Source organism: Mustela nivalis, assembly GCF_964662115.1.
Source record: "Mustela nivalis genome assembly, chromosome: 11".
Classification (NCBI taxonomy): domain Eukaryota; kingdom Metazoa; phylum Chordata; class Mammalia; order Carnivora; family Mustelidae; genus Mustela; species Mustela nivalis.
The window spans coordinates 67,928,039-67,952,584 of NC_139030.1; the positions used below are offsets into that span (position 1 = coordinate 67,928,039).

General features: G+C 51.1%; 1 protein-coding gene across 5 annotated transcripts in view; it reads left to right on the top strand.

The window, feature by feature from the left end:
• The window catches only part of THAP4 (THAP domain containing 4), a 40,309-nt gene extending 16,523 nt beyond the window's left edge, over positions 1-23,786 (top strand). For all 5 annotated transcript variants that reach the window (XM_082689653.1, XM_082689654.1, XM_082689657.1 and 2 more), the window contains 4 exons: positions 6,745-6,904; positions 7,982-8,091; positions 8,918-9,021; positions 23,541-23,786. In XM_082689653.1, the coding sequence (XP_082545779.1) occupies positions 6,745-6,904; positions 7,982-8,091; positions 8,918-9,021; positions 23,541-23,660 (494 nt within the window). In that variant the 3' untranslated portion in view covers positions 23,661-23,786. The remainder of the gene's footprint in view (positions 1-6,744; positions 6,905-7,981; positions 8,092-8,917; positions 9,022-23,540) is intronic.
• The last annotated feature ends 760 nt before the right edge of the window (positions 23,787-24,546 follow it).

The window sequence follows — 24,546 nt, forward strand, 5'->3', positions numbered from 1 at the left end:
CCCTGCAAGGCTTCACTGAACAGAGGAAAGATGGTGGCAGACAGCTCAGTGGGCGGTGGTGCAGGTGCAGGGCCTGCAGGGGGGTAGGGGGGCGGAGCCAACCCCGAAGAGCAACCTGGCTCAGCCCATTGCTGGCCGGTGTGGGAGCCACTGGGGAAGGCATGCGGGTTTACCGCCGCCCCTTATTCAGGTGACCTTCCTTACAGTTAGAGCAAATGACACACAGCCAGGAGAGTTCACTTTGACATGATCCTCGGAGCCATCAGAGCTTGAATGCAGAGTCAGATGCCACGTCGTGGTTTAATGGTGTTGGATGCTGGGCGTGTGTGCCGGTGGGGAAAGCCAGGCTGCCAGGGGAGTGTGTCCTGATGTGGATTTAATAGCATGCACCTGCAGCCCCACGCAGGTGCTTCCTTTTTCTGCTCAGAATGTGCTTCTGACTTCAGAGAGTCACTTGAGGATTTTTTATTCTGCCACTTAGTGACTACTGCATCCCTCTGGTCGTATGACCACCACGCAGGGGCTCTGTGGGCTCAGACAGACAGACTCAGTGTGACACTGAGTCGTGCTCCCATGAGGCTTGGCCAGCCGCACCTATGCAGGTGCCACATGACCAATGCACACCTTCCTACCATGGTGGAGGTGATGGGATTAGTTTTGACAGACCTGGTTAGAGGCAGAAGTTAGGCCCTCAACCATCTCTCCCTCCTGCTCTTCTGGGGACACCCTCCCACTCCGTGTTCAGGTGCCATGGCCATGTGGAGCTCACCCCTCCGGGGGTTCTGACCAGTCCTGGGATGGCCTCTGCCCTCTCCTATCCTCCTCCAGCCATGGCTGGACTTGACTCCATCTGAAACCCACCTGTCCCCCTACTCTCTCCTCATCCCGTTCCCTGACCCACATCACCTCCTGAGCCCCTCTTCCTGTGTTCTGGTTCTGGCAACTGTTCTCAGGGCTTCCAGCCTCTGTTCCCACCCCAGGCAGGCCGCCCCCCTATTCCACCTCACCCAGTTCCTCCCCTGCTGTCCTTGTGTCCCCTGCCTGACCCCCCCCCACAGCACAGCATCTGCACTCAGATGTGACCGGGGGATGTCATCACCCAGCAGAGTCAAACAGGCCTGACCCAGGCTAGCGGAGCGCTGTGGGCAGCTCTTCTGTCCCGAGACCCTGTACCAGTGCCCCGGAGGTAGAGGCTGAGGAGGTAGAGGCTGCAGGCCAGGCTCTGTTTGTCTGCATTTGTTAGCCAGGTGGTGGTCCCCTGTTCCCTGTCCCTTCACAGGACCCTCCCTGGAACACCTTTTCCTGTCTTCTCTCTCGCTTACTAGTGAATTAGGGCCAAGGCAGAAGGGCCCAGGGTCCACCAAGGATCGCCTTCAGGGCCTGGGCCCTTAGAGGGGTGTCGGGAGGGTGTCCGCACATTCAGGCCCTGGTGTGGGACTGCTGTGCTCTCGCTCCCCGCTGACCGGCTAACCCATGCCTCACACCTCACACTGCAACCTGTTGTTACACCTTTAGACATTGGAATATTTAACCCCCCAAATCAATATTTCTGGATTTTCTTAAAATAGCAGAAGATTTGCAACAGAAGGCCCTCCACCTGTGGGCAGCAGTTGGCTGGCATGGACCAGAGGCCCTGGAAGGCTAGGCTGCTGTCACCTGACCACCCTTGGCCCTGTGTTGCAGTAACGTAGTAAACAGGTCCAAGCATTTCGGGCTTTGTTTTGTTTTATTTTATTTTGTTTTATGTTGGTTTTGCCTCTGAGTGTTTTCATTGCGGTACAATTTAAGTAAGTGAAACAGCCCTCAGGTGTTCCCCTCGTGACTTCAGATGGGTGCAGACACCTGTGGGACCGCACCCCCATCCAGAATCCCCAGGGTTCTCTTCTGCCCCCCTGAACCCCGATCCCCCTCCCATTGCTGCTGGCACTCCTCATCCTTTTCTAGAATTTCACGCAGATGGAATCAGAATACATGCATGTTTGTGTCTGGCTTCTCTTTTGTGGCATAACATTGTTGAGGGAAATCAGATAGCGTTTTAATTTCTAGCCTTACTGCATTCTAATTAGACAACATAGTAGGAACTCTGTTTCTGTTTCTGGAAACTTACAGATTTTCTCTGACCATTTCTAAGGCCCATTTTCATGAATATTCCAGAAGAACTTGAAAAGAAGGTGTACTCCCTAGTTTTCAGGTGTTGTGTGCTGTGTCCCTGACCAGATGTAGCTTTCTCGTTGTTGGAGGTGTGGAGGTCACCTGGACACGGAGCAGGCTGGACTCCCTTTCACTGCTTTCTGTGAGCATCTGTGTGTGTCCCGTGGGTCCTGGACTGTGAGTGCTGCTGCGGCATCTGGCACGCTGGGCTCACTGACGGTGGGGTATTCATCCTGACAAAGCTGTTGTCCGGTTTAATGCATTTTGGCCTGAAGTTCATTATCCCTCCCAGTGAGATTGTGATGTTTACTCTCCTACTGCCCACCTTTGCCTGGCTCTGGAATGCCTTTCTGAATCACTCTTCTTTCTGCCTCACAGTGAGAATTGAGGGTCTTGCTTTGTGATCCAGTCTGAAAAGGTTTTTCTTTTCATGTGTGACTTCTGGTGTGTTTGGTCTTCGTTCTGCCTTATGTTTTATATTGTGCCTGTGGTGTTTTGCTTTTAGAATAAAAACTTTCCACTTGATCTGTGCCTTGGTTTGCCCGCCTCAATGACATTGCTGCTCAGTGGCAAACCGTGGGCCTGCCCTACAGCCTCCTCCCTGTCTTCCCTGCTTCCAGCAGTTTCAGTGCCTGCATGGTCGGGCCGTTCACCACCTGTGACCACTACTTGTTCTCCTGTGGACCACATTCAGAACTTGCTGGGAATCACTTTGCCGACACTTCCCCATGGATAAGGCTGTCCAGCTGCAATGTCCTCAGAATTCACAGGAGCAGAGTTCCCTGAGTGTTAGTGTTAAGACTGTCCACTGTGGTGCCATCCAGCTCATACCCAGTTGAGAATTGTGCAATAGCAACACTGAAAATGTAGAGGCGACCCTGGCTGGCTCAGTCAGAGGAGCGTGCAGCTCTTGATTTCAGAGTCGTGAGGTTAAGCCTCCTGTTGGACCTAGAGCTTGCTTTTAAAAATAAAAAGGTAAAGCAAAACAGGTGAAGATAACTTTTATAATATATTCTGTGTAACTTGGGGCATCTGCCTGGCTCAGTTGGAGGACCATCTGACTCTTGATCTTGGGATCATGAGTTCGAGTCCCATGGTTGGGTGTAGGGTTACTGAAAAATAAATACATAAAAACTTTATTTTTTTTTTTTAAGATTTTATTTATTTATTTGACAGAGAGAGATCACAAGCAGGCAGAGAGGCAGGCAGAGAGAGAGGAGGAAGCAGCCTCCCTGCTAAGCAGAGAGCCCGATGCGGGGCTGGATCCCAGGACCCTGAGATCATGACCTGAGCCGAAGGCGGTGGCTTAACCTACTGAGCCACCCAGGCGCCCCTACATAAAAACTTTAAAAATATTAGTATATTTTATTTAACCCAGTATTGTCTGAAATATTTTCAACGTGTAATTATCAATTCCTAAAAGTTATTAAGATGTCTGAAGTCCTTCTTTCTTGCCTTGAGTTTTTGAAATCCAGCGTGTATCTTACCCCTAAACCACGTCTCGGTGGACCAGTGAGATCCGATGTCAGCGTGTGGCCGTGAAGTCATAGCGCGTTTGTCAGACAAAGTAGTGGCGACTCTAAAACCCTCTGTGTCTTATGAGTATGGCTCTGGAAGCTTCTGCAGGACGCTACTGTGCGGGGAGCCATGCTCTGCCGTCGGCCTCTGTGGATGTGCTGCTCTCATGTCTCTGGTGCCCGGAGTCCATGGCGTGTGGCCTGAATGTGTGGCTCCTTTCCCTCAGCTCCTCTACATGGTAGTTCGCATCAGTGCCTCGTTCCTTCTTATGGCCGATCATCCACATCCTGCAGCTGTGAGCAGCAGTCCTTGTGTGGGTGTGTGTCCTCTGGTAACGGGACGCCCTGCAGCAGGCCTAGTGCCAGTCCAGGCTCCGAGCTCAGACACTCGGGAGAGTGGCTGCTGTCCCAGCACAGGCCGCACATTGCGCATGCTCCCCGGCACGAGGGCCTTTTGACCTTCTCACATCACTTTATTTTTTCCCCTGTCCTCTCTGTGGTGTGGTTCTGCCCGGAGTCCCACGCCGTCTCGCAGGCCCCTTCCAGCCTCCACGTGCTGGAGCTCTGGGCGCTCTCTCCTGACTTCTGCAGCTCGTGCTTTCTGGCCGCTTCTTTCTGTAGTTCTTTCATTTTTAAATCAATATTGCTACATCTATTTATTTTAAGACTTACTGATTTTAGAAAGGGTGCACAAACATGAGTTGGGGGAAGGACAGAGGCAAAGGGAGAGAAGCAGATGATCTGCGAGCGCAGAGCCCAACACACCCCAACCCTGGAACCCTGAGATGACGAGTGGAGATCAGGGGTCGGACGCTCTACCAACTGCCCCACATGGGCGCCCGCCTTCCCTAGTTCCTCTCTCCTCAGGGCCCTTTCTCCCCAGGGGTGGTTGCTTCACTCCATGCTGAGACACATGCTCATGGCTTCCCTGGGGCCCTGGCAGTGGCAGGTGGCACAGTGTCCCTTGGCTTGCTCACCGCTCCCCCAGTGCTGGGTTCCAGGCCTCGGTTCCTCTGTCAGGCCAAATCCCATGCTCTGCACAGTGTGACAGAGCCACTGAGCACCCCTCAGCAAGCGACACATGACTCCCTGTCGTGTCCACACAGACAGGGTCCCAGGGCCCCTACCCAGGCCACCTCCACCCACCACAGCCCTCACACACATTCGGGGGGCTGTGACCTGTCTTCCTGGAAAGTTCAGGCTCAGGAGGGAGGTTTTTAATGGTCTGTTAATAGTTTTTTGCTATTTTCTGGTAGAGATGATAATGCTCACTTCCCCAGTTGTGTTCCCACAGAGTGACCCAGAGAGACTTTGAGGGAAGGTAAGAGCAAGACCCAGCTCTGTCTGTCTGTCTGGGGATTTCTCTGTCTCTGTCTCTGTCTCATCCTCTGTGTGTGCTCCCGCGCACCCGATGGTGGAGGAGCTCTCCCTCCCTGGGTCGTCCAGAAGAGCGGATTCAAGGAGGACAGGGCTCCTGCCCTCAGGGTCTTTCCAGTGGGGCCATGTCCCAGAGGAGGGGCTGCTTGTGGACCTGTGGTGGGAAGAGGCCGGCCGGGGACAGGGTGCACCATCTAGGACAGGGCTAGGCTCCTTCCCACCACTGCCTTCCTTTGAAGGGGTCACCCCTGACAAGCCACCATGGGAGCCATGGGGCAGGGTGGTGGGAGTGGACACTGAGCAGGAACAGGAGTGCAGAGTCCCGCAGCTCGGACCCAGGAGAAGGGGCACAGAGGGCTCTTTCCTAGAGCTGGAGGCCACTGCAGCCCCATCACAGGCTCTCCAGGCAGCAGGCTGGCCCCGGAGGAAGCGTACCACTCAGCAGCCCTGCCCAGGAAGGAGAGCACAGAAGGGAAGCACACCGCCCTGCCTACCGTCCACTGACGAGTACCCAGATGGTAGGACAGCCAGGCGGGCCAGTCCAGTGGCAAGCTCACAGGCAGGCTTTTCCTCCGTGCAACCCCAAGCACAACAAGTATACCCATCAGAGAGCAACTCAAAGGCCACGGCTGGTGGAAAAACAACTATTTCTGTTTGTTCTGCAAACCATGGGACGTGAGCTGTCAGAGCCGAGGGTGTGGCCATTAGGACCTCCAGCCCAAACCACCAGCATACCTCCTCTAGCCTTCTCTGTTGTCTTGGCAGTGAACCATTTGCTGTCCTGCCCCACATCCTACCTGTTAGCCCACGCTCTGCCTGCAGACCAGACCCCAAATCTGGCACTTTCCACGGCTTCCAGCGGTGACGTGGAGCCCAGGCTACCCTCCTGCTCCCTGCACCTCCCGCTCTGAACTCTCCAGGGACCCCTAAGTTCATGGGACCCCTCCTGCTGTGACCTCCACACACATCTCAGGGAGCTGTCCTCGGCCCTCCCAGTTTAGGACTCAAAATGCCCAACAGCCGCTTGTCCCTTTCTGCTTGTCACCTCAGGCACGTTCCATTTCAGCATCCTTATTTCCTGATGCACTGCTCTCTTTGCTCAGCAGGACACAGGTGCCCTGGGGGGCTGGAGGGGGCCGCACCTCTCTGCGGCTCTGTGGAGTCCTACAGCCCAGACCTTTGCTTCTGAAGCTTTTAGTGCTTATCTCCACCAGAGATTGTAACCAACTTAACTTTGTCTTGTCTAATTACAAGAGTTTGATGGCACAGATCTCAGCTGTTGCTGTCCTCACTTCCCAGCTGTTCACAGGCGATCAGAGGTGCTAGCTAGATGGGAAGGGAGCGGGTTTTTGGCCACCCTCCCTGTCCTGGCGGCCCATGTTGCCCCCTGGGGCTCAGAAGCTGGAGGTGCAAACCTCCTTTCTCACCAGTAGCCGTGTTGCCAGCCTCAGGTCCCATCGTCCTTTGGCTTGATTTGACACTGCTCTACCCCCAGACCCACTTGTCTTTCCTGCGAAGAGTCGGAGGTGGCAAGATGACCTTTGCGAATTGTTTGCCTTTTTTCTCCCCCTCCTAACAGGTGGCTGGCGGCATATTCATGGTCACGCAGGATTTGCCGTGGTTGCAAGGGCACGCTTGCACACAGAGCTCAGTAGGGCACTCTTACAGCCCACTGACTGCCTCTTCCTTCTGTCCTCAGAGCCTCCCACGATGAACCCTGTGGTGGAGCCGCTGTCCTGGATGCTGGGTACCTGGCTGTCAGACCCGCCGGGAGCCGGGACCTTCCCAACGCTGCAGCCTTTCCAGTACCTGGAGGAGGTGTACATCTCCCACGTGGGCCAGCCTGTGCTGAACTTCTCGTAAGTGCAGGCCCGATCGCCCGCAAGAGCAGCTCCGGGCTGATAAGAGGTGTTAGGCGGGATGGTGCCAAAGGAACCTTGTTGTATTTCAGAAAGGCCCCCCTGTTCCTGCCCTGAATCTGATCACATGGGGGGTGAAAATGGTACTTTCTGGGTGTCTCGTGTTTTTGAAGATGACCACAAAATCTCAGGCTTGTTCATGCAAACACGAAAGTAGGTGCCTGTGCTCAGTTAAATTTCTCATTCCATGCTTACTTAACCCCAGTGGAAACCAGTCACCCCCATGTTACTGAAAATAAAAGGGCATGGCTTTCTTTTAAACCGCCCCCCCTGCCCCCCACATCGTCCCAAGCAATTGGAGGTCCCAGAGAGGCCATTAGAGTGGTTGTTTTCAGAGCCTTACTACACAGCAAAGTGAAATTCCTCGGCGGCCCTCCAGCCGCATCCTGACTCAGCTCCTGTTCTGCTACTTACCTGTGAATTGCTCACAAGAGGCAAAGCCCAGTATAAGGCTGGGATTTTACTGGGCATGTGGGGTGCTTGGGACCGAGAACCTTGAGGGGGCCCTGTGGGTACGGGCCACTTACCTTATAGGTCCCAAGGTCCCATCCCAGGGTCAGGGTCAGTCATGGTGGTGACTGGGACAGCACGGAGGGACAGCAGACATGAACAAGAGAGGGAGGCGCATGTGGGAGAGCTGCTCCTCGTCTGGTGAAAGGTCCTGGGGCACCTGGCGGCTGGGCCCCACTCATCTCTCTTGGGCTGTGTCTTTTATGCATCTCTGTGTTTTCCACATGAACAAGAAACTCCTTTTTTTTTTTTTTTAGTCTTATTTATTTAAGTCCTCTCTCCATCCATCGTGGGGCTTAAACTCCCAACCCTGAGATCAAGACCTGAGTGGAGATCGAGAGTCGATCACTTAACCTACTGAGCCACCCAGGCACCCCAGCAAACTGCATTATTTTATATTTGGTGGGTGGGGGGGCTTTATAAAGTGCGAGAACTGTGTCCACAAAGTCTGGCTCTCTTTCTGGGGACATCTGATACCCGGGGCTTCACCTCACCTGCTGCCCACAGGTTCAACGCCTTCCACCCGGACACGCGCAAACCAATGCACAGGGAGTGTGGCTTCATCCGCCTCAAGCCCGATACCAACAAGGTGGCCTTCGTCAGCGCCCAGAACACAGGTACCCCTCCCTCGGTGGCCGTCCCCGGCCTCCCCTGCCTATGCCCTGCGCCTGCCTGCAGAGGGGAAGCCGGTGGGGGAGGCGGCATCTGCCTCTGGCTCTCAGAGTGGCCTTTGGGGGTGTCCGTGCTCGTGGACACGCCTGTGGAGGCCATTCAAGTGCCTGTCAGGGTGGGAAGTGTCAGCCTTTGGATAGGCTCCACAGTGCTGTCAGGAGGTGCTGGTGAGAGGGGCTGCTTCCCTTTGCTCCTGAGCTGCTCTGGCACTGGCTCACGACAGCTTCTTTCAGCCTCCGCACGCAGGTGTGAACAAGAACCAGGAGGCTCACCGTGCAGCCAGAAGTTCTGTGTCTGCAAATCCATTCTGTCCCCAGTGGGAGCCCACCCTAAGAGATAGTTCCCCAGGTTCATTAATTAGAAAGTATGTAAAAACATAGCGACTTGACCTTTACCTTGCTCCCTGGCTCTAGTGTGTCTCACTTCCTAGAGGCTGAACAGTCCAGCCCAGCCCACCCTGGAGTAGGCCTGCCCAGGGCATTGGCGAGCTAGAAGTCAGGGGGCAGCCAGCAGCTGGAGATGGAGGAGGCTCCCTGGGCTCTGTGATGGGGCAGGGCTGGCATCAGGGCACCTCCCCATCCCCCCGACAGGGTGACCCTCTGTAGATCCTCTTCTCTGGCTATAAGAGTATTTGCAAGTTTTTCCCCCTTGACGCCTGGAAGGCTCCGGCTTCCACATTCAGAACTGCTGAAGCCCTGGTTTCAGGAGCGGGTGGTAGGAACAGTGGGCATAGCAAGCGTGATGGCTTCTGAGCTCTGATGGCCCCTGCAGGCATCGTGGAGGTGGAAGAGGGCGAGGTGAATGGGCAGGAGCTGTGCATCACGTCCCACTCCATTGCCAGGATCTCCTTCGCCAAGGAGCCCCACGTGGAGCAGGTGAGTCTGCCTCTGCAGCCCTTCCCTCCTTCTGCCACACACTTCTCGTCCTCAGCAGGGTCTCAGATCACCCCTTGGCCTGGAGTCCACCTTTCCACTGGATCTCGGGGGCCTGTCTGCACTGTCACGTGTCACTCCCCACATGCCGAGGTCGGGACGTGCCGTGGTAGGATCCTTGGGTCCCTGGCAGGTGGACCCTTAGGGGTTCTCAGGTTGGCTGTGGTTTTTCTGTCACAGACATCCTTTTACGTTTGGGCTGTGCATTTTGCCAGTTGAGTCCTTATCTGTTGGGGAAATTTCTCCCAGTTGAATTGCTGGATCGGAGGACAGGTACATTTTGAATTGCTTTTCTTGACAACTGTTCCCACCAGCGCTGCGGGAGCATTCCAACCTGCATTTCCAGACTCACTGATCTTTTAAATGTGACCCATAAAAGATGGTAGTTCATTTGTGTTGGAAACCGAACTTATGGGTACAAAGGAGCATTTCCTATGCTTGGGGGCCATCTGTTTCTGACTCCATGCAATTGATGTTCGAAATCATTGCCTGTGTTTTTATGGGCTGTCGTCTTCTTACTGGTTTATGGGAGCTTTCTTCAAACTGTGGCTGTTTACAGGGCAAATGTTTCCCCATTGGGTGGCTTATGTGAGTTTGGTTTATGATGTGTTCCCCTCACAAATTGCAAGCTTTTCTGTTGTTCTCTCTGGTGGTCTTTTTCCTTTATGCGGTCTGGATTTGGGTTCTGGCCCTAGAAGGTATTTCTGCTCACATGATAAAATTGGTCTTCTGTTTTCCTGCACTCTTGTATCTTTCCCTTTTACTCTTAGACCCTAGTCCTTCCCGGATGGGTTTTTACATGATGCCACGTACAGATGGGTGACCAGCAGCCCCCAGATCTGAAAAGTCATACCTGTCTTAAGCCCATCCCCGTTAATAGGGGAGGAGGGTCTGTTCTTTCATCTACTTCTTCACCAACAGTAATTTAAAGTCATGTAATAACTTAGGTTACCGTAGCTCTAGGTCCTATCTTTCTATCTGGGGAAACTTTCTGATATTCTTTACTCCATTTTCTTGGTTAATTCTTCAGCAATCCCTCTTCTAGACAGCCTGTCCTGCAAGTTTGTTGGGTCCATACCATTTACACCAGGATCACATAAACACATGAATCACTTTGAGGATGGGGGAGTCCCAGTCAGTGGATGGCAGGTGGTGGCCTACTTTGGGGTCCTTCAGTAGGTATCAGGTTTATTTCTTTATAATTTAATTATGCAAGTCTCGGACATTTCGTGCTGGGGGTAACATTGTAGTGCTTTCTAGTCTTCGTGGCCGCATCAGTGGCACGTGGCTTCCCTTCCATCTTCTGATTGTGTCAACAGAGAGGGGGTGCTCTGGCTTCCGTGCACCTCTGCTGAGTGTCACATCTGGTACCTGGTTCTCGGGCACAGCCTGGGTGGAGCACTCACCCCTCAAGGCACTGGCCTGAGGCTGCCTGCTGGCAGGCAGCCCTTGTCGGGTAAGCATGTCCTGTTTCTACTGTGGTAAGAATTCTATTCAGAAATGGGTTTTGAGTTTCATCAAAGGCTTTTGCAGCCTCTTTGGGGAGGATTCTGTGTTTTTTCCACTTGAAGCTATTGATGCAGTAAATTGTATTAATAACTTCTAAGTGTTGAGGCATGTTTGCTTTTGGAAGATAACTCCTCCTTGTCCTGATTTTGGTATCAGGTTATTCATAGAGTGAGCTGGGAGCTTTTCAGCTATTTCTGTTCCCTGACAAGGAGGGAGCCCCATCCACATCGCCTGGTCCTCCTAAATGTCCGCAGGGAAGTATCTGGGCCCAATATGCAGTGGGCTGCCCGTGCTCTCCTCCCTGCTTCACCACCCTCTGACCTCCCGGCACTTGCAGGGTCGAAGTTCCCAGGAGCAGCACTCTTTCACCAAGAAACTCAGAGTTTGAGGAAGAAGTAACACTTACTGCTTTCTCTGTATCTGCCATTCTGTGTCCTCTTTATATTCCTGATCTTTTATATGTCTGTTTTCTCATTTTCTGGCTCATACTTATCAGAAGTTACTTACTTTATCAGGGATTGGGGGGTAGATTTTGTTTATTTTTGCTAGAGAACTAACTTTGGGCTTTGTTAATTAAACGCAAGAGTCTCTCTCTGTAAAAGGAGGGAGGGGGTGAGGTGAAGCCCATGAGGGCACAGTGAGGGGAGGAACCAAACCCCATGGAGTCAGTGACCTAGCTGACAAACGGCTGGCCGGGTGCACCTGGGTTGGCCTTCCTGCTGGATCAACATGGACAGAACCTGGAAAGGAGGGAGGCAGGGGCTGGAAGCATCTGTCTGTCCTCCCAGCAGCTGGTGGTCAGAAGACCTGGCTTCTACAGAACCCCGTGTCCCTGCCTATCTGTTGTTGAAGCCTGACATTACCCCATCTCTGTTCCCCTGCTCTCGGTGCTTGGTCACTGAGGACCCTACACAGTCCACACGGCGGTGCCCTATGGCAGCCCCGAGACACAGCGGTTCCATGCCACTCTTTGATACCGAGGATCAGAGAGGCTTCTGCCTTCCAGGAACAATGCCCATTAGTGCCCACCACATCCCGAGGGGCCGAGACCTGCGGCTGAAGCTGCTCTCACAGCCAGCATCCCATCGTATCCTGCTTGCCCCCCTCTAGGGAGGCCCCGTCCAGGTCCTCTGACCAGCGTCCAGTGTCTGTCCTTCCTGACACTCGTTCTTCGTGGAGTTGGATGTAAGCTTCACAGTTACTTGTGTGGCCAATAACCCTTCCAGTTTGTATCTTTTCACTCCTTTGCTGCTTCTGCGAAACAGAAGTTCCTAATTTTGTGGTTCCATTTCCTAGGCTCTCCTTTCTGGATTTGTTTTAGTGTTTCTTATTTAAGCAGGTTTCCCTGCAAACAGATATATATTTTTTCCTAGAAACATAACAGCTTGACCTAAAGCCTCCCCTTCGGGTCATTAATTCACCCAGAACTGAGTTGTGTGGTGGAGTGGCCAGCTGCCCGGCCCCTGCTGGCAGAGCCTGCCCTTCCCCCACCCCCGTCCTAGGTGCCCTGCTTGTCCCCTTGACCCGGGCCGGTTCTCATTAATTACTGTGGATTACTAGAATTTTTTTTTTTTTTTTTTTTTTTTACTTAAAAAAAATCATCTCTCTGAGGGTATGACTTATATAGAGTTAATGCATGCAGCTCGGGTGGACAACCTTGGAACGTGCCCCCGTCAAGATGAGAATGCCCGTCTCCCAGAGAGAGCCCCCCAACGGGGCTCCTAGCAGCCCCTGGCCACCTCCCCAAGCCAGGGTAGACTCCGTCACTACCGACTAGATTTGCATCTCCAGGACTCACTGCAAACAGAGCCATGTACTATTTACTCCCTTAATTCAGGGTAGCGTTGGTGAGACTTGTTGCTCTTGCAGTCAGCGGTCATTAGCGGTCTGTAGTGTTCCCTACTACAGACACAAGTTGGGGACAGGGTCCCAGTTGCATCTGTCTCCCTCTGTTGATGGACACTGACTGGCTTGTTTCCAGGTCTGGGCTGTTGGGAATCAAGCTGCTTTGAGCGTGTGTGTGGACATCTTGGTGTAGACGTGTGTTCTTGTGTCTCTCGGCTGAGGACCTAGGACTGGGACTGCATGCAGTCACGTGGGGCGCGCCAGGCCTGGTCAGGTGTCCCTGCCACCCCGTCCCCCTCTGCCCCCTCTGCCGCGTTGGTCCTTGAGTATCTGCTGTCCTGGTGGCTGCACAGGGGCGTTTCACGCAGTTAAACATGTCTCCCAGATGACTGATGATGTTGGCCCTCTTTCTGTGGTGCTTATTTGCCATATATTTCTTATTTTCTGAAGCAAGCATTCAGATCCTCCTCTTTCCAGTGGGTTGTTGGTCTTCCTGCTGAGTTCTGAGAGTTAGGTGTTCTGAAAAGAAGTCCTTCATCAGGGGCATGTGCACCCAGCTTTTGACAAAATGTTTGACTTTTCATGTTCTCTTTTTTTGTTGTTGTTTTTTAAAGATTTTATTTATTTGAGAGAGAATGAGACAGAGCACAAGAGCAAGCTTGGGGGAAGGGCAGAGGGAGAGGTAGAAGCAGGTTCCCCGCCAAGCAGGGAGTCTGACACGGGGCTCGATCCTAGGACCCTGAGATCACGAGCTGAGCCGAAGGCAAACCCTTAACCAGCTGAACCACCGAGGCATCCCTGACTTTTCATGTTCTGTTACTAGCTTTTTCTTTTATACTCTGTGCGTTTTGTGCCCTGTCTTAAATTCTTTTGCCTAACCCAGGCCACAGAGATTTTTAACCCGCATTTTCTCCAAGAATTGTCAGTTTTCCCTTTTGCTTTAAAGTCTAAAATTTTGGGATTTATGTTTTTCTGTGGTATGAATTAGGGGTCAAGATTCTTCCTTTTTTTTTTTCCCCTGGATAGATATTCCATTGTTCCAATACCATTTGTTGAAAAGACTCATTCCTTCATCCCGCAGTGAGGTGCACTCACGTGGGTCCGTTTTGGACTCTCTTCCACCCAGGTGATCTCTGAGTTTCCGTGTACACTGAGGCCCCGCAATCTGGAGTACTATCTCTTTATAGTAATGTTTGAAATCAGATCATTTTGGTTGTCTAACTTTTTTTTCTTCTTTACAAAATTATTTTGGCTACCCAAAGACCCTTCACATTTTTTGTATGAGGTTTAGAATCCTCTTGTCAACTTGTAGAAGAATTTTTTAGGATTTCATGAATTTCTAGATGAATTTGGGAAGTACCATCTTCAGTGTAGTGACTCTCCTGATCCAGTACCATGTAAACCTCTCCGTTTATGTAGACTCCCCCACCCCAACTTGTGTTAGAGTTTTTAGTGTACAATCTCATATGGATTTTGCAAAATTTATGCCTGGGTACTCTGGCGTTTGGGAATGCTATTATAAGTGATTTCTTCTTTTTCCCAATTACTTGTTGTTAGTATATAGAAATATATTTGACTGTTACACATCGATTTTGTATCATGTAACTTTCTTAAATTCACTTCTTTATTTTACTCATTTTTTAAATAGTTTTTTTGGGGTTTTCTATACATCCTGTCATCTGCTGTTACAGGGTCACTTTCCAGTCTCGATGCGATTTCTTTCTTCTGCGCTAGGACATGGGAAGGGCAGCCTGCATAATGTTCGGTACAGGCGGTGGGAGTAGACGCCAGGCCCCATTCTCTGTTCACGGGAAGCCGCTGTCTTTCACCACTGGCTGTGATGGTCGCTGTCGGGTTTCCACTGATGCCCTTTACTACCTTCCGTTTTCTTATATTTTTAGTTACAAATGGGTGTTGAGTTCCGACAGGTGCTTCTGCTGTAACCATTGAGATGCTCTATTCTGTTCATGCGGTGAGTTATAGGAACGGGTTTCAGAGGTTGACCTGACCCCACATTCTTCAGATAAATCTTAATGATGGATAAACAATTTGTCATTTTTAGTTATTTAGTTATTGCTGGTTTTATGTTTTATTAAAATACACAAGTTGAAGAATTTTTGCATCATATTATTTCTTTTATTCTAATTATCTTGCACTTAATCTCCTCTTTTTTGGTTTCTTAAATGGGAAAGTTAAGTCACTGATATTTAGCCCATTTTTAGTTTGTGATGCACCACTTGAAACTGTGAATTTCCCACTGAGCCCTGCTTCAGCTGCATCCCCCGGAAATGAGGGGTGTGCTCTTAGTACCTCCGAGCTCAAAATACTTTCCTTGGTGACTTTCTTATTTAAACTGGGTCATTTAGAAGTGTGTTACTTACTTTCCAAATATTTGAGGCTTTTCTGCACATTCGATTGCTAATAGTTTCTAATTCAATTCTGTAAAAGCTGAGAGAACATGCCCTCGGAGTTACTCTGTGCCACAGGTGCAGTACAACTTGGTGAATGCCTCACACACACTCCAGATACATAAGCATTTGACAGCTGTTCGGTGTAGTGGACTTAGGTCAAGTTGATGGATAAGGTCATTCAGATTTCCTTTATACTGCTGGTTTGGTGAGGGAGGTCTGGTTCTGTCTGGTAACTGAGCTGTGCTCAAATCTCCCAACAGTGATCGAGGCTATCTCTGTTCCTTTCTTTGGGTCTGTTTTTGCTTTGTGACTCTGAAGCTCTGTCCTCAGGTGTGTATATGGCAGTCTGTATGACATTTATGAAATGTTCCTCTTGGTAGCTTGTTGTAAGCACCTTGAAGTCTGATGACAGCAGAACCACACATGCTGTCCAGTGCTTGCTCATACAGCACATCTGTTTTCCTACCTTTTTACGTTCAACTTATTTATCTCTGTGTATTCAGAGTGTATCTCCCATGGTATTGCTTTTCTTGTCTAGTCAAAAAGCTCCATATTTTCATTGGAATGTTTAGTCCTCTTACATTTAATAAAAATATTACCAGTACGGTTGGTTTTAAGACACCCCCGCCATGGGGTGCCTGGGTGGCTCAGTGGGTTAAGACACCCCCGCCATTTGCTTTCTGTGTCTATGAACTGACTACTCTAAGAACCTCATCTTGGTGGAACCACACACTAGTCTTTTTGTGATTGGCTTCTTTCACTCAGCTTAATATCCTCAGCGCTCATCCATGTTGTAGAATATGATGGAATTTCCCTACTTCATAATGCTGGATGGTAGTCTATCACATGTGTATTAACATTTTGCTCATTCATTCATCCGTCACTAGATGCCAGAGTTGCCACCATGTTTTATCTGCTGTGAATAATGCTGCCATTAACGTGGGTTACAGATATCTCTTCAAGACACTGCTCTCAGCCCTTCTGAGTGTGTACCCAGAAGTGGACTTGCTGGATCATAGGTGACTCCATACTAATTTTTTGAGGCACCAGCATACCATTTCCTATAGCAGCTGACGTATTGTGCATTCCTGCCAGTGGTGTATGGACCCCAGTCCCCCCACAGCCTCACCAATGTGGCCTGTCCTCTGCTTGTGCCCAGAAGCCGGCATCTCCATTCTCTTGGAATCCCTTATCAGATATGTGATTCCCAGATCCTTTCTCTCGTTTTGCAAGCTGCGTTTTCACTCTGCTTTTAATATCTTTTGATGCGTGGAAGTGTTTAATGTTCATGAATTACAATGTGTTTGAATTAGTTTTTGTGTGTGGTGATAGGTGAGCATTCAACTCGGTGGTTCTGCAGGTAGATGTCCAGTTTCCCAGCACTGTTTGTTGAAGAGACTGTCCTCTCCCCATTGAGTCTTCTTGACAGCTTTGTTGAAAATCATTTCACCGCATTTGTGAGAGTTTATTTATTTCTGGGTTCTCTTTTCTGTCCCATCGATTTATAAGGACATTCTTATGCTAGGGCCAGACAGTTGTGAAATCAGGTGGGGTATGTGTCCTTCAGCTTTGTTCTTCGGGAATTTCTTTTTTCCTATTTTGGGTCCCTGGTGATGTGCCCGTGGCTGAGAGGTCCTCTGTGTTCGAGGTCAGGCACTTGCTGCCAACCCTGGCCCCACAGGCTACTCTTGCAACACCACAGAGCTGTCTCCTGCCGCAGCACAGGCCAGCACAGTTGCATCCAGTGTGGAGACCAGCTCCAGGGACTGGAGTTCTTCACGGAATCCTCTTTCACTCCCAGTTTTGCAGGATATTTTTTACCATAAATAAACTTCTGGGTCAACAGGCTTATTTTTTTTTCTTTTTTTTTTTTTTTTAATTTTATTTATTTATTCTGACAGAGAGAGATCACAAGTAAGCAGAGAGGCAGGCAGAGAGAGAGGAGGAAGCAGGCTCCCCGCTGAGCAGAGAGCCCAATGTGGGGCTTGATCCCAGGACCCTGAGACCATGACCTGAGCTGAAGGCAGAGGCTTTAACCCACTGAGCCACCCAGGTGCCCCAACAGGTGTACTTTTTAAAAGGAATCATTTCATTCCATTGTCTTCTGACCTTAATTGTGTTGGTTGAAAGTCAGCCTAAATTCTTCATGCCCTGTACATGGTTTATCTTTTTTCTCTAGTCCTTTATTTAATTTTTTTTTTTTTGAAGATTTCATTTATCTATTTTGAGAGACAGAGCACAAGTGAGGGAAGAGGGAGAGGGAGAAGCAGGCTCCCTGCTGAGCAGAGAGCCCAGTGTGGGGCTCCATCCTAAGACCCTGAGATCATGATCTGAGTCAAAGGCAGACACTTAACCAGCTGAGCCACCCAGGCATCCTTTCTCTAGTCATTTTTGAGACTTTTTTTTTTTTACTTTACTTTCACTGTGGGTTTCTTTCTTTTACACCCTTTTACTGGGTGTGCTTTCCTTGTATTTATCCTTTATAGGTCTCCTGAAATTCTTCGATCTGTAAGATGGTGTTTTTTGTCATATTTGGGGATTTTCTCCCATTGTTTCTCAACATTTTTCTGCTCCATTCTTAATCTTCCCATCAGAACTGCTACTAAATAGATTTCAGTCTATTTAATGCTGTCCCACATGTCCCTGAGACTCTGCTCATTCTTCTTCAGTCTGTGTTTTCCATATTAGTCAGTTCAGATACTTTAAAGATTTTATTTTTAATCTCTGCACCCATCATGGGGCTTGAACTCACAACCCCGAGATCAAGAGTCACATGTTCCACTGACTGAGCTGCCCAGAGACCCCCAATTTGGATGTTTTTATTGACCTGTTTCCAAATTCACCAATTGTTTCTTCTGTCTCCAGTTTGTTATTAAGCTAATACGTGAATTTTTCTTCTGTCTTTATGGTTTTTCTCAAAATGATCCCTCTTCCAGTTTCCTCTCCATTGCCTCCCCTTTTCCCACATCACTAACCTTTCCTTGTCGCCAGGGAGGGGCCCTTGGTTATAGTCGTGGCAATGCTGTGTGTCCATAGCTATGAAACAAAATTCTGGCCCCAGGCCCCCTGTGGGTGAGCTCCCTTTGCCTGTTCAAGAACACGGAGATGTGTGTCCACGCATATGTATGCATATGCATACATGCACACAAGGAACGTCATTCAGTCGTTAAAAGAATTGCGACATGAATCCCTGAGTGGGTTACATTAAGTAAAATAAGTCGGGTAGAAAAAGAGAAATACTGCATGGTTTCATTTATATGTGGACTTATTAAAAAAACAACAGATTTCAGTGGTGTTGCCGGGAGGCAGAGGGATGGCAGGCTATAGGTGAGAGGCCACAGACATCGGGCTGTAAGAGGGGTGAGTCATAGGGAGCCACCAGACAGCACGCTGTCTGCCGTTCATACCATGTCGTGTGAAATTTGCTCGGAGAGTAGATCTTAAGAGCTCCCACACTTCACACGTGAAGGGTAGCAGTGAGGTGATGGGGGTGTCGGCCAATGCCGTACACATGCGTGTCTAAGCATCTCGTTGTGTGCCGGTCACATCTCAGGAAAGCAGGGGTGGGGGAAGAATCTGTGTGTCTTATGGGCAGCGTGTACCTGCTCTGATCCTCGCTGTGTCTGCTGGCAGCGAGCCATCACTTCTGTAAAGACGTGGGGTGCTGTTAGCACACTGGGATTCCCAGCCCGTTGGGTGGGGCCCCTCCTGCCTCCACATCCAAGCTTGCTCTACAGGGGGCATATTAGCTGCTGTGGCTTCCTGATGTCTTTGTTTTAGGTTCTAAAGACAGTCATAGCCATCTTCCTCCGGAGGTTCCTTTTCACCTTTTCCCTACTGAAGGAAACAAGAGGGGGGAAATGCCTTGAAAAGCATTAAAACACAGAGAAATTCTCATGTCACACTTCCCTCCACGGTTCTGTTCCTGTGGAGCTGGAGCAGTCTAGGGAGTGGGAGCACACTTGGCTTAAATAAGCAGTTGTATTTACTGACATGGACTCTTTCTGAACCTTCCAAGGCCAAGGGACCCCTTGATCCGGCTTCATGAGCAGGAACCAGGCACTCGAGCAATGTGGGTGCGTGGCCTATGATCTCCCAATAGCCTAAACAAGCTCCACTTCGAAGCTGTGGAGGCGAGCGGTTGCCCCCAGCTCCCTCCCCCTTAAGCTGGGATGCATTTGGACCAGACAGGCCTTGGTCAGGATGACACCTTAGCTGTGGCGGCTGACTCAGAATGTCCACAGAATTCTTAGGAGTGAGCTTACCAGGCATGTACAGCCTGTATCCATATTCAGTCCTAGCGACTTCCACGGGAAGAGGTAGATGGGGCAGAAAACGTCCTCTGCGGGACTGCAAACCCAAAAGAACCCACCCATTGACTCCCCGGGGGCCTGTGCGTGGCCGTGCCTTTGCTGTCTGTGGAGCCAACTGTACTGCCGTGACGGCAGGCTGTCATCTCTCTGGTGGGGGTGGTGGCACTCTGGAGGCCATGCTCCATGACTGGGATGTCTCCAACCTGAACAGCGCCCCATGAGTGTGCTCCTAGGACAGTGGGCATGGGCGGCCCCTCGCTCTGCTCTCCCCTAGGACCTGGTGGTCATGGCACGCACCCCAGTCCTGTCTCCCTTCTCATGCTCGGCTGCTGCTTGTCGCCCTGCTGCTGATCCGGAAGCAAGGTGGCCGGGACAGGGTTCCCAGGGAAGGGCTGGGGGACCCCCGCCTGGATCGTTGTGCAGTGTGTGCGGTATGTGGGGCCCGTGGGTGTCACCAGGAGCCCTACCGCACTGATGGCACAGAGCCATTGGGAGCAGGTCAGCCATGCTCAGGTGTCGGTGTTTTCACGAGGGGACTGTCAGCCTCAGCACCCATCAAGCTTGAGGAGACAAGCAGTGACCTCACTCTTCTCCTTGGCCCCCACGGCCCCCTCCCCTGCATGTCCCTGCACAGGCGTCCCTCTTGGCCCGTCTGTGTTCCATGTGCGTGGTCTTTTGTGGGCACTCAAGTGAGGGTGCTGTAAGAGCACCGTGTCCCCATGACAGAGGCAAGGGCACAGCCGTTTGCAGCCCGTGAGCTGTGAGGGTTGGCGAGCCCTGCCCTAGAAAAGACACTGTGTATGTGTGCATAGGTGGGGCGTATCTCTACACCACCTCGTTTCCTCTGGAAGGGATTCCCTTTATTTCTAAACAAAATTCCAGAAAAAGTAATGTAGAATTAAAGACACTAATATGGGGCCTGAGTGACTCATTGGGTTAAGTCTCTGCCTTCAACTCAGGTCATGATCTCAGGGTCCTGGGATCGAGCCCCACATCGGGCTCTCTACTCAGCGGGGAGTCTGCTTCTCCCTCTGCCACTCTTCCCTGCTCCTACATGCTCTCTTTCTCAAATAAATAAATAAAATCTTTGAAAAATAAATATGCTAAAACAGCGTGAGATTGCTTCCCTGGCAGACAAAGTGTCCTTCTGTCTCTCTGGTTCTGGGTGTCCTGCTATCCCCCTTCCTGCCCTCTTGTACCCTTTTGTCTTCCTGCCTACTGGCGCGGGTGTTGTCCCTCCCCTGCTGTCCTTCAGTGATTCCTGCCAATGACAAATGCGGTCTGCGTTAATGGGTGTCTGACATAACCTGGTGCTCGGGCTGCTCCAGACCCTGCTCCAGTGCAGGGACCTAGGGATGGCCCTTCTCAGCCCACAACAGTCACACCTGGTGCCTGGGCCACACCAGCGCTAGGGTGTTGGTTCCACGTGCTGCGCCTGGGGCCGTGTGTCTGGCACCGCCCGGCGGCTGCCACTGCTAGTGGTGCTCAGGACACGGAGTCACGAAGACATAGGACAAGGACTCCAGGTGTATTCCCCTGGCCATGTCTGCTCCAGTCATGGGGTTTTGTGGGGGGGGTTCGTTTATCAGTATTCTTTTTGCTTTTTTGTCTTACACTACACTGTTTTTCCTAATGACAACAAAATGAAACTTTTTCCTTCTTACAAGTAAACACAAATGTTTAATGTCATTTTCGCATTAAGTCAGAGATTTCGTCACAGACAACACTTGGAAATCCCTTTTTTCTTTTTTAAGATTTTATTTATTTATTTGACACAGAGAGAGAGATCTCAAGTAGGCAGAGAGGCAGGCAGAGAGAAAGGAGAAGCAGGCTCCCTGCTGGCAGAGAGCACGATGCGGGGCTCGATCCCAGGACCCTAAGACCATGACTTGAGCCGAAGGCAGAGGCTTAACCCACTGAGCCACCCAGGCGCCCCAACACTTGGAAATCTTTTCTCCTACTTGAAAACATGGGTAAACTCTTTCTAGAGAACAAAAGTGTCCGTGCTTTAGAAGGGAACCTCGGGCTGGAAAGGAGCCCAGGAGCTCCATCAGAACCTGGGCTTACCTGGCTCCCATCGCAGGAGACACTCTCCGGTCAAAAACAGACACTTGGATTTCTGAAGTAAGAAACACGGTGTGTGCTACCCCAGCGTTCTGATTTTGAAGGTGCGGTGAGGGGACGTATTTTCAGAAACATCACTAAGATTTCAGGCATTTCTTGTGCCCATCCGTGTGCCTGACACAGGCCAGTTCCCTTCACACACATGCCGCTGCCTCAGGTTCCCGACTCGCAGGCTTCCACGGTGCACACTGGGCTTGCGTGGTTGGCCACGGGCTTCGGCTGCCCCTGCTTCTCTCTGCTGCTGCATGGCCTCTCCTCTGAAAACCTGAGAAGTTCCTCCAGTATTTTCTTCCAGGGGCTGGGGCCTCCTGCTGCTGGTAGATCTGCTGTGGAGTTTTTTGGCCTAGAAATGTCTTTATTTTGCCTTCTTTTTTTTTTTCCAAGATTTTATTTATGGGTGGGGGGGGGGGCACATGTGCACATGATGAGGGGAGGGCCAGAGGCAGAAGGGGAAGCAGACTCCCCTCTGAGCAGGGAGCCTGATGCAGGGCTCGATCCCAGGACCCTGGGATCATGACCTGAGCTGAAGGCAGATGCTCAGTGGACTGAACCCCCACCCCCCCGCAGTGCCCCTATTTTGCCTTCATTTTTGAAGAGTATTTTCAGTGCACTGAGAATGGTTTGGGTGGTGGTGATGGTAATGACTTTGAGAGGCCATCCCGTCGTCTCCAGCTGCCGTGCTTCTCTGGGAAAGCCCAAAGCCCATGTGGCAATTGGTCCCTGGACACGCTGCCCTCCCCTGTGCCCCTAGGTGTCTATCTGTCCGGTGTCTTGCTAGGTTGTAATTTGCGTCTGTGGCTTGCTCTATGTTTTGTCAGCCTCAGAGAGCTGGCTGTAATCCCTTCACATTTGGCTCCTTCCCATCCCCTGGGGTCCCCAGTGCATGCATGTGTGCATGTCAGGACTTCAGGGCTCCACCGGGTCTCTTCGCTCCCGTCGTGGCTCCCGTCCATCCTCTTCCCGCTGCAGCCAGGTCTTTCTACGGACTTTCTGGGCAGGGTCTGTTCCGCTGATTCCACTTTGCAGTTATAGACTTCCCATTTTACTCCTCCTGGCGGATCCAGTCCTCTGCTGAAAAGCTCCATGCCTGCTCCTAAGCACTCTGTTGTTGGCGTGCCTGCCTCAGGGCATCTGCTCGGGCACTTGTGCTCTTACCTCCCTTGCTAAGTCAGCTTTTTCTGTGTTTTTCTCTTCTTGAATCCTAAGCACCACGTGTGAAAACTGTAGGTACCGCAAGGCTCTGTGTAATGCCATCTCCTACCGCGGAGCTGTCCTCATGCTGCTGGCTGTCCATCCCCGGAGGGCAGACTTGGACTGTTGGAGGCTGAGCTCTTTGGAAGCCAGCTTTGCCTGTCCGCTTCTGATTAACTCTCCCTCCTAGAGTGCAGCCTTTTGGGTCCCAGCCCAAAGTCTGGGGCGTTTCCATGGACTCTCCTTCTCGGTGGGCACACATTCCAAAGCGTGCCAGGAATCAGAGCGCTGGCCTGGCTCCCCAGCCTCCTGTTCCCACCGCTGTCCCCTCAAGGCAGGCGCATTCCTCAGGGGAATGGTCACTCCCAGTGGGGTCTCGACACTCTCTTCTCTCCAGGGCCTTTGTCCTCCCTTCTGGGCTGGCTCCCTTGTATCTTTAAATGGACTTTCTGAAATGTGGCTTTTCTGGTTTTTCTGTACCAGATGGTCAGTTACAAAGTGGTTGGCTGTGGCCTGTTTCATACATTCTGGCCCTGTCGTGCTCCAGGTCACGGGGAGGATGGAGGCTGTGTGTTGTGTCTCAGCAGTCCCTTCAACATTCCAGGAGGACAGGACTTTCTCATCGGCTACCATACTTAGTTCTGATAAATTAATGGTTCCAAAGGCACTCACACTGAGTTTTCCGAGAACACGGGTGACATCAGTTCACGTTATTAGCATGAAAGGGAAGAGGGTAAAGCCAGAAGGTAGTGGAAGGTCAGCTTTTGTCCAAAAGGAAAAAGTGGCTGGCTTCTGAATGAGCTGAGACAAGACCAAGCATGCCTGTTGGTCTTCTGGGGACAGCTGAGGGCCAGAGGAAAGGGCCAGAGGTCAGGACCCCTTGATCTTGGCACACCCTGTAAGACCCCGGGCTGTGGGCTGCATGTCTGTCACCCACCAGCAGGGACACCATGCAGCCCACGGGCTTCTGACAGCTGGGAGGCATGTTGCAGCCTGAACAGAGCCCTTGGCCCACAGCAGGACCGCCTTTGGAAGGTAAAACTAAGGTGTTTCTATTTGTTCTGCTCAGATAACCCGAAAATTCAGGCTGAATTCTGAAGGCAAACTTGAACAGACGGTCTCCATGGCAACCACTACCCAGCCCATGACTCAGCATCTTCACATCACCTACAAGAAGGTGACCCCGTGACCCTTGGGCTTCTCCGTAGATGCTCACAGCCCGTGCGGGTGTGGCCGCAGGCCTCGTGGGCCCCAGAGTGCTGCCACAGGTTCCTGTAACAGCGTAGAAAAACCAAATAAAAGGCCTTTATTTTTATGACTGAGCATTTTGAATATTATCACTTGTGTAGACTGTGCATTTCTTTCATCAGCTGGTGAGTAACTTGTTTTCCAGTTGTTTCCCTAAAAAATTAAGGATTTTTTTTTTCCCCTTTCTTCTGCCGGCGGTTTTGGCAAGACCTAAAATATTTGTAAGTATTCCTGGAGGAGCCAATAATAAGCTGATGACAAACGTAGGACAAATAGGGTCACAGTCACTTCACTGTTTTTGAAGCTAACAGGGTCTCGGGGCCACGTCCACACAGATGAAGGGTGTCTGAGGCCCCAGGATGGTGTGAGCTCGGTGTCCTTGCACACATCTTAACTGTGGAGCAGGATGCTGCTTTCATTCCTGTGTTTACTGTGACATCTCCCAAACACACTTGAGCCCCATGTGTCCGTCACCCCACTGTTTCCCACCACCGGCTTCCTTTCTTCTCCCTTCTTTTGGTGGGCATATTTTTAAACAGATTCTGGGCATTTATCCCTGACTGCTGCAGTATGCCTGGGAAAACAAAACCAAGCCGTTTTCTTCTTCCTCGTACACCATCATCTCTAAAGCCCTGCCAGGAGCTTGGGGCGCTGTGCTGGGGGAGGTGGTGCTTGGCCCTGGGGACATCAGGACCGGTGACAGCAGCTGCAGCCCTCACCCCCCACCTTCGGGGCTCGGGGTCCCAAGGCATCAGTGGCTGGGGTCGCCAGAGGAGGGCCCAGGGGCAGAGGAAGTTGGTGCTATCAGGCCTGGTAAAGCACCTGTG